Source organism: Corvus brachyrhynchos, unplaced genomic scaffold (genome assembly GCF_000691975.1).
Source record: "Corvus brachyrhynchos isolate BGI_N302 unplaced genomic scaffold, ASM69197v1 scaffold424, whole genome shotgun sequence".
Classification (NCBI taxonomy): domain Eukaryota; kingdom Metazoa; phylum Chordata; class Aves; order Passeriformes; family Corvidae; genus Corvus; species Corvus brachyrhynchos.
Genome location: NW_008237953.1, coordinates 127,903 through 148,859, shown reverse-complemented (window position 1 = coordinate 148,859; position 20,957 = coordinate 127,903). Strand labels below are relative to the sequence as shown.

At 37.5% G+C, this 20,957-nt stretch overlaps 1 protein-coding gene across 3 annotated transcripts in view; it reads right to left on the bottom strand.

Annotated features, from left to right (window-relative positions):
* The window catches only part of ERCC6L2 (ERCC excision repair 6 like 2), a 51,556-nt gene that overhangs the window by 10,226 nt on the left and 20,373 nt on the right, over window positions 1-20,957 (bottom strand). Inside the window, exons 10-17 of one of the 3 annotated variants that reach the window (XM_017733338.1) lie at window positions 13,034-13,105; window positions 11,714-11,859; window positions 11,006-11,101; window positions 9,554-9,653; window positions 7,507-7,659; window positions 6,549-6,629; window positions 3,977-5,171; window positions 3,114-3,268 (exon numbers count right to left, since the gene is read on the bottom strand). In XM_017733338.1, coding sequence (XP_017588827.1) covers window positions 3,114-3,268; window positions 3,977-5,171; window positions 6,549-6,629; window positions 7,507-7,659; window positions 9,554-9,653; window positions 11,006-11,101; window positions 11,714-11,859; window positions 13,034-13,105 — 1,998 coding nt within the window. Of the gene's footprint in view, window positions 1-3,113; window positions 3,269-3,976; window positions 5,172-6,548; window positions 6,630-7,500; window positions 8,421-9,553; window positions 9,654-11,005; window positions 11,102-11,713; window positions 11,860-13,033; window positions 13,106-20,957 lie in introns of those variants that run through there. The other 2 variants (XM_008632931.1, XM_017733340.1) reach the window with 2 other exon arrangements.

The window sequence follows — 20,957 nt, the reverse complement described above, 5'->3', positions numbered from 1 at the left end:
GGCTGGAGAAATAAACATCTCTCTGAAACAGCTATCAAGAATCTGTCTGTCCATATATATTTCCTTTCCACGGGACTCCTGGTTTGATAGATGCGTGTTGCAGTATCCCCACTGCAACAGTTCTACATACCTTCAGTTATCTTTTGAGGAACAAGACTTGCTGTCTCACATCCCTTCTAACTTGGCTCTCAAGGATCTTCTTCCTATGGAACCTCCCTCACTTTCAAAGAAGAGACCTCACAGGTTTTGCAGTCTGCTCCAGCTTTCAGCAGTTACTACGACTTAAGCAACTACAGTAGTCTCCACGATTCAACAATAAATGAAGCACTAATAAAACCAATTTATACTTTTATCTACTACAGGTAGACAACCAGGAAGAAGACATTGTTTTATAGTGCTTTCCAGCAATTAATTTTTCTATTACTCATACTCACAGAATTTCCATAAATTGGCTACTGAAACTAAAGACCTTAACCCAGGTTCTAAAAGTTTAAGAGAAGTAGTGAACCCAAAACGTGATTAGATGGCTAGTCAATAGCAATAAATCAACATGTCAATGTTCTTACAAGGGGTTTTCTTTATTAATTACTTTAGCTTATTACAACATTGCTTTAATATCCCTGTCATTCCAAATTTCTATGTAAGCATGAAACAAAAATGCCAGTCTTCCACCAACACTTGTAGTTATTTGTATTTCCCAATTTACAACTCATCCAATTCAACAGAATACTTCAAGTTTTTCAAAATTCTTGACCTCCTTTCACAGATATAAGTCACTGCTTGAAAAATGTATTTAAAATTGATTACGTCAGAAATGTATTATTACAGACTGCTTACTAAATGAAACTGTAAAGCAAGAAGACAAGAGTTGGCATAGGTAAAATGAACAAGACAAAGGACATAATACTTTTTTTGTCCTTAGCAGACCTATCTATGAAATGAAAATAACCTTTCTTGATCTCTTCTACGTAGAAATAAAACAATTTGATTACATGTGCTTAAGAAGGGACATAAATATTAATGAGCATAAATATTATTCAGGTGTCTTCATGATATTACTACATAAAACTTCAACCTAAATATACTGTAAAAAAAAGCTTCTAATCAAGAGTCTAATATCACTGATATTCAGACCCAATAGAAAGAGCTACACAACAGTTTCTGAGAAACTGTTAGACCAATGACACTTGAAAACTACATCAACAAGAAATTTCAGCTGACAAAACTTTTTCTTTCAGTAACTATCAGATTCCAATTAACATTCCAACATTCAAAACTGTAATTTTATTTACTTAAAATAACAATGGAAATTTAAACGACTCAGTTGTATTTTTAATATTACACATGATGCTACTTTACTGAAAAAGGTTTTTATTAGGTAGCATTATCTTCTGATAAAACAAGTAGATGCTCAGACAGTCAATGTCCTAACTTAAACTGATGGCAAATAAGTGAAAAATGACCAGCAAAGCCTGATGGCCAGAAGCACAACAATGACCATGTTTTTTCACAAAATGTCTTCTAAGGAAATACAAAGTAATGAAGAAAGAAAAACAGTAGCAGTAAAATCCTAGGTAGAGAACCTTTCTTCTTTCAGCTTAGAAAGTTGTCTATGAAGCTCTCTTTTTAAGCAGAGCACAAAAAGTTCAAAATGCCACATTTAAGAATAGGCAGTCACCTAGATTTTTATTTCTACATTAGTGCCTTTACGTAAATGAATAACAGGATGTGAAGAAAAGAGGCAACCTTCTCCATAATTTTTGGTGTTTTTCTTCCTACTTAGATCTCCAAGAGATGTTGCTTCTGAGTGAAAAATGCACACCTTAAAAAACCTGACTGACAAGTTAATCAAGAGAAGTTAATTTGCAATACTTGCAGTCACACAACTCTACACCATAAGCTCTAAGTTACATGAACACCACAAACTAGTTCTGAACGGAGGTGGATCAACAGATGTTTACTCAAAGTACTCTCTTCAAAGTTTTCTTTCATTTTTATTTGGTTTTAATAATGTTGTTAGCCATTGCCAATTAGTAAGTACCTTCCTACAGTACTCTTGAGTATTTTTGACCAACTTTTCTGCCAATGAGGGACATTCTAATGCAAATCTGTTAGAATTGAAAAGGCCTTACTTTTACTAGTTTGCCTGGTTTCATCTTCCCAGTATAAAAATTCTTGGCAACTCTGCTAATGGCTTAATTAAATGCAGTACAACAACAGCACTGGAAGAAACCCTTCTAGCCACTACGGATGTTCAACACCCCAGAACAACACAGTCGTATGTCTACAATTTCTGTAATGATTGCTAACATGTCTGTAAAGACTAAGCTGCACATTCACCAATCACTTATTCTGTGCTTGTGGTCTGTCTTAAAAAACAGCCCGGGAAACTGCAAACTTTTATTACAAGGCAAACAACAAAGTACCCAGATAATCAGAGCAGATTAAAAACACTGTGTAACAAGAACAAAAATCTGGAAGCTGTACCTGAATTTATTCCAGATTTGTGTGTATTCCAAATGCAATTAAACAAGATACAGGACCAACAAAAAGCATAAAACATATCTGTTGCTGCAAATAAGCACCCCCAGTAAACTCCAGTTCTATGTTTAAGATATTAAACACAGACAATTTGATTCAACTGTAGCAACTGTGTATGTTCACCTCCCCAAGAGAGCCTGCAAACTGATTTATGTTGAAATTTCGATGCTACAGGGGTTCCAGAATGTACTGTGGCAACTGGATTTTTGTTAACTGGATCCAGGACAAGCTGAAGATTTTTCAAGGCACAAATCAGAAAAACAGCACAGAATTTGATTTCAAAAACCCAATCTTTAAACCTACCATTTCTCTCACAGAAAAAGCCCACAGAGGGATTCCACACAGAGCTATGCTGTTTAATTCCCAACTCTTTCAAAGCTGGCTAATGTAAAAGCCACCCCCAAAAAATAAAATAATTTATTAGACCTCCAACTGAGCATTCTCTTCCTCCCATCCTCAGTATCTTTGATCATTCATGGTGGCCATTAACAGAAAAACAAGTTTATAGCTTTTTAAGATGAAAAATGAGGACAAAAAAACTTTAAATGACATTTCCAAAAATTTTTCTTTACCTTGGCACTACAGACAGCTACATTAGCAGGGAGCTGGGAAAACTGCTTCAACTCAAATACATCTCGCACTGCCCACCGGCTCAAGTGATTTTCAGCCTTGCTGGGTCCAACCACGTTCTGATTTGAATGAATATATGCCACTTCTTGAACACCATCTGATACATTATGAAAAAAATGCAATCAAAGATGTTGGTTATTCCAAAACTCTGAAGGTACACATTTGCACTGAAGGATATTGTAATTAAAAACCCCAAAAATTTACAATAAAGTTATAAAATTTGTTATAATTTCACTCAGCACCAAGTTTCTATGAAATATACAACAATCATTAGACTTATTTGGATTTATTCAGACAGTTTAATACTACTTCAATTTCAGTGTAGTTATTTTCAGATGGACAAAGATGTTTCAAAGCATCTATGGCTTAATGGCAGCAACATCAATGGTTAAAATTAAGTCTTTAGGAATCAAGTCTTCTATATCATGCTTAAAACTCCCACACCGCTTTCTTTTTCTATACATTTTGTTTAACAGCTCTGTCAAGACTCTTAAGATTTTACAGTTCAAATACTTAGTTTGTGACTTCTTAATAAATATTCAATCTCAGCATATTTCTAGAGATGTTAAGAGTTTAACCAAAAATTACAAAGCAGACTGTCACCCCGGAAGACAGAAAAGTAAGACTAATATGTAAAGCGAGAGATACAGAAAGATATTACTAAACAATAACTGAGCATTTATTACATCTTGTAACAAAAAAATATGTAGAGGAAGAAGAAATTAAAACATGCTGACAATGGTAAATTAAACATATGTTACTACTTTAGTTGAAATAAAACCAAACAAGTTCAGTTAATAGTTACCTAAATATTTGTCCATTGATTCCATTTTTTGCTCTTGATGCTCAAATACAGTTTTACTTGCACAAGTTCTATGCATAGCATAATTGCTAGGCTTCATTTGTGCAACGGAGGTATCTTGAATAGGACACAGCATTTTAGACCCAAACTGAACTCTGCCTCTCCGTTGTTTACACTTACAACTTTGCTTTCTGCCATAAATTTTCTGAACTGGAAAGTTATCTTCAGAGGATGAGAATTCATCTATATTCTGAGAACCACCTTCCTTTCCTTTTCTATTGGGCTTCTTTGCGTGTAGCAGAGACTTGGAGACATTATCTAGTTCATTGTTAAGGGCACATCCCTCCTTCCACTTTGGAAAGTTCAAAGTTCCTAGGTTCCTTGATTCAGAATTATGGGAAAGTTCAATATCATCAGACTCATCACTTATGTCGCTTGCTCCTTTCAACTCTGTGTCATTCTTGATGTCTCCAAAAGACATGGCATTGCTGAAATTTGACTCAGTACTGGGGAATCCAAATTGTCTACTGTTTCCCTTAAATACAAATCCAGCTTTTTCTTTTGCTAACTCTTCACAATTTTCAGATGTTGACCTGTGTATTTCAACTTCTTTAGTAAGCACTGGTTGCTGGCATACTTGAACTTGGGTCGGAAAGATGACATCATCATCCTCTTCAGAACTACTTTCAGTTTCCATGACTATATCACGTTGCTTTGAAATGCCTTGATCCTCATTTTTTCTGTCCCCTTCCTCCTCAGAGCCTGATAATCCAAGCCAGTCTGTACTATGCATATCTTGTTTATCAGTTCCATTTGATGACAGAACAGCTTTCCCATGCTCCAAAACAGGCACAATGGTTTGACATTTCTGAAAATCATCATGCTTGCTATTTACAATTTTTCTTACAGTGTGATCATCAGAACTTGAATTATGAGAATTATAATTATCATCCCCTTCTTTGGTAGTCTCAATTTCTCTCTGCAACAACTTAGAGAATCCGCACTGCATTAACGAAAGCTGTCCTTTTGTTACCATGAAATTATTTCCATTGCTTGGCTTCCTTCTGTCACATTTTTTTACAGAACTCTCCAGAATATCATCATCACTGAAGTCATCCCAAAAATCCGTCTCTTCTCTTTTTAACTGTGCCTGAATGCTTTGGGGATCTCCATCTTCTTTACAGTCTGGTTGTTCATACTAAAAAAAAAAAAAATTCAAAGCAAAGTTATTTAACATTAATGGTATACACCACCCACCTAATCCCAAAGCAGTGTAAAAGAAGTGGATTTCCACTATGTTACTCAAGAAAAAAATACGTAAAATAGTACTACAAAATGCAAAATAATTCATAATGAGGAATTACCAAAGTCTCTGCCAGCAGAAAATTTTTAGCAGAACAACTAAGCAGAAAATAACCAATAGTATTATGTACTTGAGACGATACATGCTGCACACTGCTAAGACAACTTATGCCTTCCCAATCCACACCCATATTTTTCAAGCTTATACTAATCTCATTGCTACTTTTCATCTTTCAAGAGTAGTTTGGAAGGTGACTTCATGATTTAAACCTTAATATAATGTGTCATTACACAAAATAAATCTCAGTGCAGTGGTAAACTTCCTTGTATATGGGGGCTAACATTAAAGTCATGAGTACATAACATTCCACTCTGAAATTCATCTAGGCCTACTGTAATCAAACAAAATTATGCCCAGGCAATCTTAAAACATTTTTAAGGTACTAAAGTCCAGAACAGAGCTCCAAGACTGCACACTGATGAGATAAGAATTATGACAACATGTAAATGGAAAGTCAGAACAGTAAATACTAAAGTTTTGTACTCAAAGAAACATTTTAAAATGAATATATTAATCCTGATACAATTCTGCTCATCAAAAAGCATTTAACATAAGCTTAAAAGGTTTGTCAGCAAGTCATATGTGAGATCATGACCATCTAGTGATGCATTATCAATACGAGATTAAGACCAATGTAAGGGCACACATTAAATATTGACATTTACTCACAAAAATCTCCAACAGGCATAAAAGATAGTGGCTAATTTGTAATGTCATTCAGTGTGATCTAATCTAATGACAACTTTACTCTTACAGCCCACTTTACAGACCTAACTGCTTACTTCCCAAAGTACCTGATCATGGTGCTCAGTCAAAAACATTCCTACAAATGAAATGCTTCCATTAAAACTGACCTTTGCACGAAAAAATAAAAAAAATAAGATCTTATTCCAGAAGGAAACCGTTCAATAACTACATACATTAAAAATAAAAAAGACAGTATTGAACAGACCACTGGTTTGGTGGGAATCACTGTCTGATTGGCTGACGACAACAGCTAAATAGGTCGTCTTCTAGAGTTCCACAAAACCAGAAACATTTAATCATCTAAACCAACTGTAGTCCTTTCCACAATTCCCTAAACAAAATCTTCAAAACAATAGGGTGAAAGTGTTATGAGCCTAATGACATATTTTCCCACATTTGCCACTGTAATATTGGGAGCCAGAGGCCTGTCATGCTCTGGTCTACAAGTCCACAAAGACTTCTCACCTTTTCTGAGCTGCATGAACGATTCTCTCCCTTCAGCCATGTAGTTGCTGTTATGACTCCTGCTTCTACCCGCCCTTCCCTCTAAAACAATCAAATATGTTAACATAAAGAGATACAGGTTTTATTACATACAAAGGCAAGCACAGGAAAGAAGTTTCCTTCTTTCTACACAAGTGTAAGCACCAGAAGTACTATCAGCAAGGTCCAGACTAAGTTCCTAGCAGAAGAAAAATAACAAAATAAAGGGAAGGATGGAAAGAAAAATAAACAGGGAAAAAAGCTGCAGTAAATTTGAAGACGCAAGCTAGCTGCAGCAAACATGCTCCATACATAACGGTATAATACTGAATATACTTAAAGTTAGTTTACACTATACACTATAGAATTAGGCCAACAGTCTTTTTAGAGTAATTAAGAAATTAATTTTTAAATACACAATCTCAGTTATTTACTTGCACCCTGTAATACTTCAAAATACAGCATTATAAAATACATTTTTTTAAAACAGTTATTAACATCGCAAAAAGTACTCTGAAGAGGTTACTGTGACCATAAAAAATATTTTTATGCTCAGAATTCTGATTTAAAAGGTCAGTCTGAGTTACTGATGAATAAAAGATATCTGTGCACAAAGCTGCGTGAAAGTACCAAAAAGTAAGTGATGTAGTTTTTATTTAAAAAATACATGTATTAGGAAATTTATGAAAATCATAATCCAAGCTTTTTCTGTTCTTGGATTTAAAGAAATTTATCTTTCAGATAAATTCAGAATGAGAATGAGTACCAGAATGAGACATTAGCATGCCTATTTCATTCAAGTCATGGCACAGACAAGTATTGATTAAGTTTTACCATTCTGTTTTATAGTGTTTCCATTCAAAACAATGACCAAAAAGTCTCATGAGGAAAGGAAAAATGTAAAACTAATATCCAAAAGTTATAGGGTAGTACTTCACACCTCCAAGATGTCTTTGGTAAGACAGGACCCATGAGTCCTAAGTTTGAAAAGGTTATGAATCCCAAAAAGCTCTCCTTGATGTTCCTTTGATCCTTGCACTGCCTCAAAATATCGCCTGGCATTTTCAGTTCCAATCACTGCACAGTGAAGTTGCTAAAACAGAACAACACAAGACGTTTCAGAAGTGTTTGCTACAACAACACGTCAGAATTTCCTGGCACCCACATTATATACACAGCTTTAGCTGGAACAAGCAGAAATTCCTTAGAGAGGATATTTTGTTTTAATTTCCCTGGCAGATGTTGGTATAACAGATTGTGGTATAATATGAACCTGCTTGGCTTTACTGAATTAAAAAAAATAGAATATTCGAAGACTTTTACTGCATTGTTGCCTATTATCAGACACCTACCATACATATTGCTGGCACTCCTTTATATCTTGACAGCTCAGCTTCCACTATACTAAATTATTAGCATTTTTTTCACCTTCCTTTGCACTGTATGCTAACTTGTTAAGGGAAAGCAATTCAAGTATAGCCAAAAAAACCCCAGCCCTCAGACTTATAATTACTCTGTTTATTGCAGCTTACTCAACTTGAAAAATACAAGTCAATTAAAAAAAAAAAAGAAAAAAAAGAAAAAAATTGATACATCCTTTCAAGACTTATACATGCTTTTTGGAATCCAAAGAGACAATATCCAGGTCTTCTTTTTCTGCAAGATCACCAACTCCAAAGATCTCTGCAAAGCAGGCTCCCCTCCATTAAGGTTTTAGTGAATATAGCTGGTTGTAATCAGCTATTGCTCATTTTGTTAGCCTTTCTGAGGCTTCTTCTATTGATGTTTGCTTTTGAAAGGAGTTCTCAAAAGTACTTTGCACAAGAGAAACTTTGGAACAGGGTCCTCTCCAAGCTTTTCCATGAATGTGCATGTAAAGAATAAATAAAGTTTAGGGAGTTTTTTTGTAATCAGCACTCTTTTAAACCTTATTAACGTCCATACAGCAGTACAATTTGTGCTCGTGATGTGTTAAAAAACCAAACTATTAGCTTTTATGTTTTTAGACCACTGTCCCTCAAATACTGTTTTAGGACTTACCATGCGTTGTATTTAACTTGTCATTCTAGTATATTATTTCAACTACTACAACATCTTAATTCTGAGTGTCTCATACAGAATCTCTGCAAATTTCCCAGTTACCTGTTCCGCCTATCTCCCATATTCCTTTTAATTTTTCCTTACGTTTCCTCTTCTTTATTTAGATAATTTTGTCAAAATTAAACAGAACTCTAATGGCTTTTTGGCTTCTACAAAACACTGACCTTAAGTGAGCTAAAAGTCATTGTTACACTTCCGAAAGTAGCATTTTAAAGCAAACCACACACATTACTTAACAGAGCTCAAGATTTCATCTTCCTGAGGATAAATTCATTTTATGACTATCTGCTCTGTGCAATCAGATGATCTTAGAACCTTATTTTTATTTGTCACTTATTCAGATCTTAGCCTATCAACGCAAGTCGAAAAATTGAGAGTGCAAGTGGTCCAGGCTAAGTGGTCCAGCGAGCAGCATCACTTCTCATCTTCGTAAAAGAACCAACGACACTTCCCTCTCCTTTTAGAAGCAAGTTTCCAGAATTAGGAAAGTTGCAATGCCTCTTGCTTTTCTTCTATAGCACCAGCAAGAGTTCTGCTTTACTTTTTCCAGACTTTCATGAGAAAAAGCTGCCTGAATCAGACTGCTGCAGATACTAACTACAACTATCACAGTTGTACTTTACAAGTCTTCAAATAAAAAAATTCTCTGTATAACCCGAATAAGGTACATTGCATAACTAAACAGTCAATAGTTACAGAAAAACTTGAATACAAATATAATTCTGTTCCATTCTTTGAGAATCGCTAAATGATGCACTTTGCTTAGTAAGTTAACATCATATACCATGAACTCAAGGTAAACTACAATTTTACTACAGACTAGATTAGCTTTCTGTCCCTGAAACTACTAGGAAGAGCTCCCCATTTAAACAGTTTGTGAACTTTACCTGTTTATAAACTTGTCGCAAGTACATCATCTCTTCCACAGTTCCCAAGGATATCAATCTAAACACTTTAACAGCTCTGTATTGGCCAATTCTATAAGCTCTGCAAGGACATGGTACATGAAAAACATTTTAAGAAATGAGAGCTCTTAGGGGTAGTAATAAATAACAAACGAACTAAATCTATAAAAGCATTCTCATAAAACAGGACTATTCTAAATCATGCACATGTCGATTGGGTTGTTTTCCTTACTTTTCCAAATTTTCCTCAGTAAATAATTTCCTATTCCTTTACCTTCAGTATTTCATATTTCTCCTCAGGCCTATCCAGTTTAAAAAGCTCTCTCCTAATTTTATATCACAAGAACTGTCTCCCATCTCTCCAGAAAACACATCTTCCACTCTGTTTATCTCAAGTTTGTTTGTTTGGTTTTTTTTCCCTCTCTGTCTCCACCTACTTTTTCTTAAAGTATTCTCCTATTTGCATTATACAGGAATTATCTCATAGATTACTTGGAGCAGCCTGTTCTTTCTTAACTTTATAAATCACTTTACAAGACACAACACCATAAAAACAGCTAATGAACTGGCAAGTGTTCTGTTCAAACAGTAAATTCTGAGTCTTCTAATAGACTTTATTCCACAAAATTCACGGGAGGCTAAAATTCATAGTAATGTGATCTTACAAAGATTCTTTAAAGATAGTCCCCAATACATGTTTCTGATGCTAATGTTTCTCTAGAACAGGTGCACATAAAGACATCCTAGAAATCAGAAAGACCCTTAAAACAGAATTACGTAACTCCATGAGATAACAGAAACAAGTTTATTTCTGCTCATGAAAATACGTAAATCCACTGAATTTTGACGATTTTCAATATTCTTTACTTCAGTTACTCAAAGGTCTTCCTTGGATTCCTAGGGAAATATCCTACAGTCGAAAAGCCTTGAAAGAAAAATCTATATTACTGGAAATACTCCAACACCATAATATCAGAGATAGATGTGAGTGCTTTTAAAAGCACCGCAATGGTGAAGCAGAAGAGAAAATAAAGAGCCCTCGTCTTTTAGGGTTTTGGAATTCAAAACATCATCTGAACTAGGGTCAACCACAATGTACTCTGTCATGAAAAACACAAGAAAAATGTCATCTACATACACATATTCCAGACATCAAAAAAAGTTACAGTGACCATGGGGAGTTTCTAGTTGAGGGGTTTTTTTGGCTCTCTGCCACAAAAAAGAAATACAGGAAAATAAACTGTAAAATTTAGGGTTATAAATAATCACATCAAAGCTAAAAACTAATTTAGCTGGACCTTTCCTATTGCCTTGTGGATGAATCAGACTATGTAAAAAATTTCTTTCTTCAGGAAAAGTTTCAGCTGAACAATCAGATTACAGAATGAAAGGAAGAGCACAACATGGATCAAATTCTGTATTTTGAGAGTGTACCTATCAATCGCTTGAAGATCATTTGCTGGATTCCATGTAGGATCAAACAGTATAACAACATTGGCACCAACAAAATTAAGACCCAATCCACCAGCCCTAGAAGCATAAAAATGAAAAAACATAACTATATGATAGTCAGAAAAACACTGAAACTAGATCGTTCTGTATTAGGTCCCTACTGGCATACTCTTCCCCAACATAAAAAAAGGAACACTATTAAAGATACTGAAAACAGTGCAGTACAGCTTTGCATTACTGTTGTACTAATAACCAAGTACTCAAATAACCACTGCTACAAAATGCAGTTTTCTCATGTAAATATCACATTTTATAGACTGTATGAATAGTTGAGTCCTAACCAACTATTATCAACTTACTCAGTAAAAATCCCTGTTGCTACTTCATTCCCATTAAGTCCTACACAGGCCAACTCCTCTAAATACTATAATTAAACTCATAACCAGTTTTTATGCCAGTTACATTCTGGAAGCAGGAAAATTACAGGTGAAATTTTACTTCCTCTAATCACAGTACATAGTTTTTGACAATAATGCTGTGCAGCTTCCACTAAAATGGTCACAACCTCAGCTAAGTCATACCTGTAAGCATTAACAACTGACACAAGTGTATTTGTATAGTTACAGGGTAACCGATTTACTGAACACTAGACAGACATATTGAAACAAACCACAAGTTAAATTTTCTTACATTGTAGATACAAGACATATGTTAATTTCCTGAATGCTGTTGAACTCTCTTACAATTCTGATTCTATCTTCTGATTTTGTATTTCCATCAAGTCTTCGGTAATCTAGCCCAGATGCCATGCAGTACTGTTCCAGCACATCCAGCAACTGAGTGGAAAAACGAAGAAAAAAAGGAAAGAAAAAGTTAAGTACTTAATACTACCTTTTTAATTAAACATGATTAACAGGGGCCATGTTTATCAAATATATTTTCATTATACCACCCACTGCAAATGAGACTACATCTTTGCCATTTTCTTATCAACATTCATGATTCTCTTTAGCCATGATTCTACAGCACTCAAGGTGATTAATGTGGGTCTGCTGTGGTCTCAGTCTACCATTCAACCCTGGCTGCCTGTTTCACCTCTAACTGTCACTCAATCCAACTCAATAAGCAGGCAGTCCATTTAAGCAGCTTCCTCCCATCTTAGCAAGTTGCAATTATTTGAAATACAGTAAATGAGCACCACAGCCAGCACTGAGTGCACAGTCAGAGCTCAGGGGCATGGAGTGAAAGAGACTGCAGTAACCAGCAGTCAATCTGGTACTGGACACCATAAAACAGCCTAAGACACACTGAGTACTTTACTACTGCATCTGAACATTAAACTTGCACTCTTTCTTAAAGCCAAAAAAAGAGAGGTATTTAAGACTCTGAACAACCATTCAAATTACTACTTTTTAAAATGCTTTTTAGTACTATCATTACAAATATTTAAATAAAAAGCCCCTATACTATAGAGTGCACTATTTCAGGAAACACATTATTCCCTAACAAGACAATCAAGGAGCAAGCCCCTAAAAAGTAAAATGTACATATATCTCTTGCTCCAATTAGACAGTTTTCAGTTCAAGTCAACTGGTGTAGCAAGAATTGAAGTTTCATTGCTGATGATGATCAAAAGTCAGCAGAATGAGGAAACTTAACAACTTTCAGTGCTAACACAAAGCTTTTATGATATTGCAGTCATACAGTGCTGTGACAGTGCTCTAACTCAAGGCATACCAGCTGAACTCAGGTATCTGCACCTCAAGTAACAGAACAGTTTCAAAAAGCTCTAGGGAAGGCAGAAGAGTGTTACACTTGTTTTGCCATCACCATTTTTATCATGAGGTAACATAAGGTTTCAATATGCTTGTGGAGTACAGCACACTGTCCTCATAATTACTTCTCACAGTACAAGCAACGAGGAAATGTGGTTGACAAGGCATCACTTCAGTGATTCACGATTCAGAACTTACTGCTGCAGTTAATTGATAAAAATCACATGGAGCTCACCTTTGTGGAAAAGGAGAAAAGAAGAACTTTATCCTTATTTTTTCGGAAGTGATTTAAAAGCTGTTGAAGGACCTGTAAATGAACCACAGCAGAAAAATGAAGACATTTTTATCTACAGGTCATCTCATACACACTCATGTTTTCAACCTCCAAACAGGCTACACCATACTTAACTACTTGCAAAGCGAAACAGAACTGTAACAAAAATCATTACTAACATAATAGATGTGCCAAAGGTAATGGAGATGCTGGACCTTTGCATTTTTCTGTGATCCACATGGAAATCCTACTGTGAAAATGTCATCAGACCACTAAGAGGTAAATTCAGAAGCTACTTGTGTCAGTGTACACACCACAACAAAAAGTTACTCATGTCACCAGCTCAGATTCCAAGTTTCTGCATTTAAAAAATGCACATATTTGTCCTGAAAAGTCCGAGGTCTGTTTAAACTTTCTGTCCTCCATCTGAGTTCAGAGCTTCTTGGAACTTGTCTTCTTAAAATAATCAGTGAGATGTATGCCCCTCCCCGCTCCCACTCTCATCTGTTGCTCTGTTTACAGTAGGATCCAGCTTCCCAGACTCTGCACAGACCTTGAAATGCCAATAATCCGCCCACACACAACGTTCTTCTGGTAGGGAAGCAAATAATCCAGAGCCTTGTGTATAATAGTGATACTGTTATTTTCAAAAGAAGCATGTCCACATCTGGCAATGGCAGCTCCAGAGCACTGTGCAGAAGCCATACACAATGGGAAAAGAGGAATTTTCTGTACCATGACTGTAGCTTTTTCCCACTGAGCAGTAAATATTTCTGAAATTGTATTTATTCACTGATAAATACATAAACTGTTCATCAAGAGTGATTTCACTAGAAGCCTAACAAATCTTTGACAATCAAATAATGATGAATGTTTATATTAATGTTACAATTCTGGACAATATCTAGAACATAAAATGGTAATTACATGTCACTTATGAGCTCCTTAGTAAATGTTAGCCAGCCTGTTACAAGTGAAAACAAGGTACAAATGACAGATTTTTTTGCTTCATTTCATTGTACATGAACATACAAACTAGGATTTATTTTACTGGGGGCAAAAAATCCACAACAGGCAATTTAACAAGAGCTACACTACTTATATTTGCATTTTATTTAGCCACATTAAGAAAAGAAACAGAAGTGACATTCTTTTAAACCAGATGGAATTGGCTTCTGTGTTATTGTTGTTATTATTAAAGTACTGGTCAAATAATGAATTTCCTAAAGAAGAATACAAAAATAAATCCATGCAATTTCATCCCCATTGGGAATTTAGGTATTCTGGAGTAAGAAACAACTCTAACAGGGAAAAGCAATGAATGCTTTCGCCCCAAAGAGAAGTAAATCCTAAACTTGCACACCAGAATACCATCCTGTATGTTTTTAGTCCAAACCAGAAATACTTGATCATACTCAAGCAAAAGTAATACCTTCTTTGTAAGAGTCCACATGGATTTAAACATACACCACCCAATTGTTACACATCATGAGTCGTCTGTGATTACATTTTACTTCTTGCTTTTGAGAGTTTTTTTTTTAGAGATGTTCAAGTTAGCTTACAGTATTTTTTAAGCCTTCAAAGCCCGGCCTGCCTGGGTCAGAGTTATGTTTAATGGTAGAGGTTACCGTTCCTTGCAAAGTGCTCCAACAGATTTCCAGTTTTCTACTGAATGATGATATGCCAAGCAAAAATAATTAAATCAATACAACAGTTATTCCTAAGAGATTTGTATTAAGAACAGTATTTCAAAACCCCACAAATGGATGTCTGTAAAAATATTATGCATGCATTTACAAAAAAAAGGAAAAAAAATTATTTCAATGGCCTAGACATTTAATCACTTTTTACACTTAAAAAGCTTATAGAGTCTCCCTGAGACACAATTTTAACAAAACTGTAGAAATAATCCAACAAGGTAGTCTGAATGAGAATTACTGCAGGCTTGTGAAGCTATCCTCACTCATCTTCTTTTCCAAGCAATCTTCAATAGTTTTGTGTGGACAACCTGAAATCATTGTGTTTCAAAAGCAATGAACCACTTGTCCTTATGCTTTGCAGGTCCCCACTATCTTACATCATGACAGAAAAATGGTGGTTTCAAAACAAAGCAGGACACTCCTTTCATTCAGTTCTCATATATTCAACTACTTCTATTTAAAAATCTAAGCATGAAATTCACCTTGTAATAAAATGTGTAAGCAAAACTTGAATTCTGCAGTACAAGTGAAAAGGAGGGGATTATTTCACAAAAAAGCTGAAGCTCACTCAGACCACACCACTGTGTATTACCCACCTCCCACTGTAATACAGACATATTAGTGTTCTCATTATACCATGTTATGTATACCATCAATGATTATGCATGTTGAATATTTGATTGTACAGACTGTTTTCTCTAGGCTCTTGCTGTAATCCAAAATTCAGAACAGAAAACCTGGGGTGGCATGTTAAATGCTACAGCTTGCAAAACACAGAGATGACTGTAGCCACAGCAACAGGTAGGACACAAACACCACATGCAGGCTACTCTTTAACCCTTGCATACAAGCAAATATAGTTTTACTGGCGGAAGTAATTCACATCCCAAAACAGAATATTTCCCTGTGTGTTTTATCTCTGGTTGGAGAACAGATACTTTAAACAGACAGAACCTTTCCAACTCTTCGAAACAGCTACAGCTGCTTAGCTAATAAACTTCATTAAAAAAACAAAACAACACAGCCCTTTCCCCTCCCCTGAATAAATTTTTCGAAAATTCCACAACTATTCCTTTGCAACTATGCTTATCTACAAAAGAATAATCACCTGTACCAAAATGTCTGTGTAGTCTGTACTGAATTTTAATTTAAAAGACAAAGTAATACTTATGTAGTTTACACTACCAGATGAAAGTTCCAAAATAATGTCACTTAGTTTCCAGAATTTATTTACGAAACAGAAAATGTAAAGTATTACAGTGCAACAAGGCTATTAAAAACATTTTACTATCATTTGTCTGTTATTTCCAAATAAACATGTTAAAAACTGATAAAGCCGTTTTCAAGCTCTAGTACCAGTTGGCTCTTCTGTGATTACTTTCTTACCGTAAGACAACTTTCTAAATTAAATACTTCCTGAAGGATTTTGCTTTCACAGTATAAAATGCAAAATCATCACAAACAGCCTCCATTTTAAAATTTGTAACAGGAAACAAAAAAAGCAAGTCACCACACCAAAAATGTATAAACCAAAGTTTTGGTTTCATTATGTCAAAATTAATGGACCCAAACCCCAGATTATTTTCAATGACAGTTACATAACCCACTATCCTCCTTCCAGGCACAAAGATCACTGAATCATACAATGGTTTGGGTTAAAGACCATTTAGTTTCAAACCATGCCACCATGGGGAGGGATGCCACCTACTAGATTCAAAGCCCCATCCTAACTGCCCTTGAGCACTTCCAGGCATCCAGAGCTTCTCTGGGGAACCTGCTCCTGTGCCTCACCACCCTCACAGGAAAGAATTTCTTCCTATTATCTGATCTAAACCTACTCTTTTTCAATTTGAAGCCATTATCCCTTGTCCTACCACTGTAAAAAGTCTCCCTCCAGATTTCTTTACACTTCCTTCACTCAGTAAATGGTAGCAGTAAGGTTACCCAAGAGCTTTCTCTTCTCCAGACTGAGAAACCTCAACTCTCTCAGCCTCTCCTCATGGGAGAGGTGTTCCATCCCTCTAATAATCTTCATGGCCCCTCTCTGGACTTGTTCCAACATGTCCATATACTTTTCGTGCTGAGAAAGCTGGACACAGTACACTGCACGAGTGGAGCACAGGAGGAAAATCACCTCCCTTGCCCAGCTGGCGACACCTCCTTTGATGCACTGCACACAGAACACGTTTGGCTTTCTGGGCTGTGAGTGCACATTGTTGGTCATGTCCAGCCTCTCATCTACCAGCACCTCCAAGTCCTTCTCAGCAGGGCTGGTCTCCATCTGTCCATCCCCCAGCATGTGCTGATAGCAGGGCTTGCCCCAGACCAGGGGCAGCACCTTGCACTTGGATTTGCTGAACCTTGGCGATTTCTGTGGGCCCAGTTCCTGAGCTTGTCCAGGTGCCTCTGGATGCCATCCCATCCTTCAGGTGTGTCAACCGCACTGCTCAGCCTGGTGTCACCCGCAAATTTGCTGAGGGTGCACTTGATCCCTTTTATCTATGTCATTAATGAAGATAGTAAAAAAAACTGATCCCAGTATGAATCCTTGAGGGACCCCACTTGTCACTGATGTCCATTGTGACTCTAAGCCGTCGACCACTACCTTCTGGATGTGACGATCCACCCAATTCCTTATCCATGTAACAGTCCACCCATCAAATCCATTACTTTTTGGTTTAGAGAAAAGGACATTATGGAGGACCTTGTCAAAGGTGTTACAGAAGTCCAGATGAACAACACCTATAGCCCTCACCTTGTTCACTGATGAAGTCACTCCAGTTTAGAAGGCCACTAGGTTAGTCAGGCAGGACTTGCCCTTGGTGAAATTGTGATAGTTGTTTCAAATCACATCCCTGTCCTCTATCTATCTTACCATAGCTTCCAGAGGGATCTGTTCCATGATCTTCCTAGGCACAGAGGTGAGGCTGACAGGTTGTCGCGGTACTCCTTTCTCGTTCTTTTTTAAGGACAGGTACAATGTTTCCCTTTTCCAGCCGCCTGGGACTTCACCTGACTAATGACTTCTCAAATATTATGGAGACTAGCTTGGCAACTACATTAGCCAGCTCCCTCAGGATTCTGGGATTAATCTCATTGGGTCCCATGGACTTACATACAATGAGGTTCCTCAGGTGTCATAAACCTGATCTTCACTTACAGAGGGAGGATCTTTGTTCCCCCAGTCCACATCCTGCTGTCCACACACTCAAGAGGTGTGAGAAGAGAGGTCACCATTGAAGACTGAGGCAAAATGCTGTTGAGTTCCTCAGCCTTCTCCTCATTCATTGTTGCCAGTTTTCCAGCATTGCTCATCAGGGGAGTACACACTTCTTTCAACTTTACTTTTCTGGCCGACATACCTGTAAAAGCCCTTCTTGTTTTATTTTGCATCCTTTGCCATGTTCAACTCCAGCTTCATCTTAGCCTTCCTCATCCTGTCCCTACACACCTAGCACTATCACCACACAGTTCAGAATATTCTATTTATACTAAGACATATTTCATGACTGGCACAAAATTCAAGCTCCCCTTAAAAGAAAAAGCAGAGCAATTTCTCTCAAAGTAAGCAATTCTTTCAATAAATTTTATCCTAATTTATGGACTGAAATAGACGCTATAGAATAAAGCAGAATAAATTCTAGAATAAAGCACCATGTACAAAACCATCTGTCATAACTGCAGCACTTGAAAACACACCAGTTCTGTAATTTATGAAGTAAAAAAACCCACTGAACAAGCAGAAACCATCGTAATACTACAAGATCATGATTTCCCACCTTGGAGGAAAGGAAGGGCCATGCTGCTCCGTACCTTTGCCTCCGACTACTTCAGAAGAGTGTTTGACCTGACTTTATTTGAAAGGTCACAGAAAAAATGTTCTGTGAAAGAACTACAGTAATTTTTTCTCTTTTCTTTCTTACTTTTGGGCACCTCATTTACCAAACACATTGAAGAAATATTTTTCCATATAATGAGCACTTCAAGAATGCAAGATTGGAATTTATAATACATCTTCCCACTATACATACAGAGCTTCTTTAAAAAAAAATGGAAACTTTACCCACCAAGGCTCTTCTCAAGAACATGTGCTTATTAAGGATCTGAGTTTGGCGAGCTTGTGGGGTTTTTGCTCCCCCTCTCCCTTTCTTTTTTTTTTGGTGGGGGTGCGTGGTCAGGTTTTGGGGTGGCAGAGGGGTTTGGAGGGAGAGGTTGTGCTTGTGGTTTTTTTGCAATTACCTATGATCTATATTAAGAAATACCTTGAGATACACACCTTAACACCCAGGGCTGTTGCACACAAGCATGAGAAGAGCCTTACTGCCACTAGCCAAGGTTACACCCAACTCACACAGCCACAGTCAGATGTACCCGTGAGAACACGCTGCAGTCTATGCTATCCCAGAAACAACTTAAGACTTACAGCTATGGTTTGGAATAGATTCCCTCCCAACAGGCAGCTCTGAAAGATACAGGCTTTGAAGGCACATAATGTTGCAATCTCTGTATTAACTCAAGCATTTTTGCTTGCCTGTGTTGTTCACTTCTGTGTCAAAAAACACATAATTAAAATGTTCTAAGGCAGTACTGGAGTGAAGTGTGCAATAGCCCCAAGAGGCAAAATCCTTAAAAAAGAAAAATTAATTTTAATCACAGAAGCATTTAGGCTGCAAAAGAACTCCAAGATCGAGTCCAACCTCTGACCAAACACAACCCTGTCAAACAGACCACAGCACTAAGTGCCATGTCCACAGAACACTTTCAGGATGGCAAATTTCCACCACCTCCCTGGGCAGCCAAATCCAATGCCTGACAACCATTTCCATGAAGAAATTCTTCCTGATGTTCAGCCTGAACCTCCACCAACATAGTTTGTGGTGATTTCCTCTCATCCTGTCACTTGTTATCCAGGAGAAGAGACTGATTCTTGCATGTCATGGTTTAGGAATGGTACTCTGCAATTCAGAGCCCCCACCAAGACTCTCCCAAACCAGATGCCACTCTCTTGCTCCCTCCTTCTCTCCTCCTACCACGGCAGGATGCAGTTGAGAACTGAGGCAAAAAAAGTGAAAATCACGGGTTGAGATACGAAGATTTTACTGGAAACAGCAACAAGGTAAGAAAACCTTATTACAGTTTTAATGACAAAAGTACAAGAGAGAGGGTGATTCACATGCAAAAATGCTCATTGCAGGCTCTGGAAAAATGAACAATGCTCCTCCAGCCATGTTTTTGTCAACTGGAAGACATTCTGTTCTTGTTGGAAAACAGAGAGTCTCCTACCCTTGTCCCAGCAATGACAGAGAAATAGTATAGAACAACCACCCCCTGGACATGCCTGCATCACTCCAGGCGATGCCCCCTCACAGCTACTGCACAAAATTAACTCTGTCCTGGCCAAAATCAGGACAGCATCTTACCACAACCTCATTTCAGGTAGTTGTACAGAGTAATAAGGAGTCTCAGGGAAGACCTTTTCTCCAAGCTAAACAATCCCAGGTCTCTCAGCTGCTCCTCATAAACCTGACGCTCCAGACCCTTCACCAGCTCCGTCACCCTTCTCTGGACACACTCCAGCAGGACCTCAATGTCCTTCCTGCCGTGAAGGGCCCAGAACTGGATACAGCACTCCAAGTGTGGCCTCACCAGCGCCAAGTACAGGGGAAGAATCACTTCCCTGATCCTGCAGGACACAAAATTTCTGATACAAGCCAGGATGCCGCTGGCCTTCTTGGCTACTGGGCACACTACTGGCTCATGTTCAGCCACTGTTGACCAGCACCTCCATGTCCTTTCTCACCAGGCAGCTTTCCAGCCACTCTGCCCCAGCCTGTAGTACTGCAGGGGGCTCTGGTGGCCAAATGTGGATCTGGCATCTGGTCTTGTTGAACCTCACTCATACCATTGGTCTTGGCCCACTGATCCCTCTGCAAAGCCTTCCTACCCTCCAACACATCAACAATCCCACCAAGCTTAACTTTACAAACCTACTCAGAGTGCACTCAATCCCCTCATCCAGATCATCAGTAAAGATATTAAACAGGACTGGCCCCAACACTGAGTCCTGGGAGATACCACTAGTGACTGGACGTCAACTGGATGTGGCACCATCCATCAGCACTCTCTGGGCTTGACTAACCAGCCAGTTTTTTAATCCAGTGAAGGGAGCGACTGTACAAGCCATG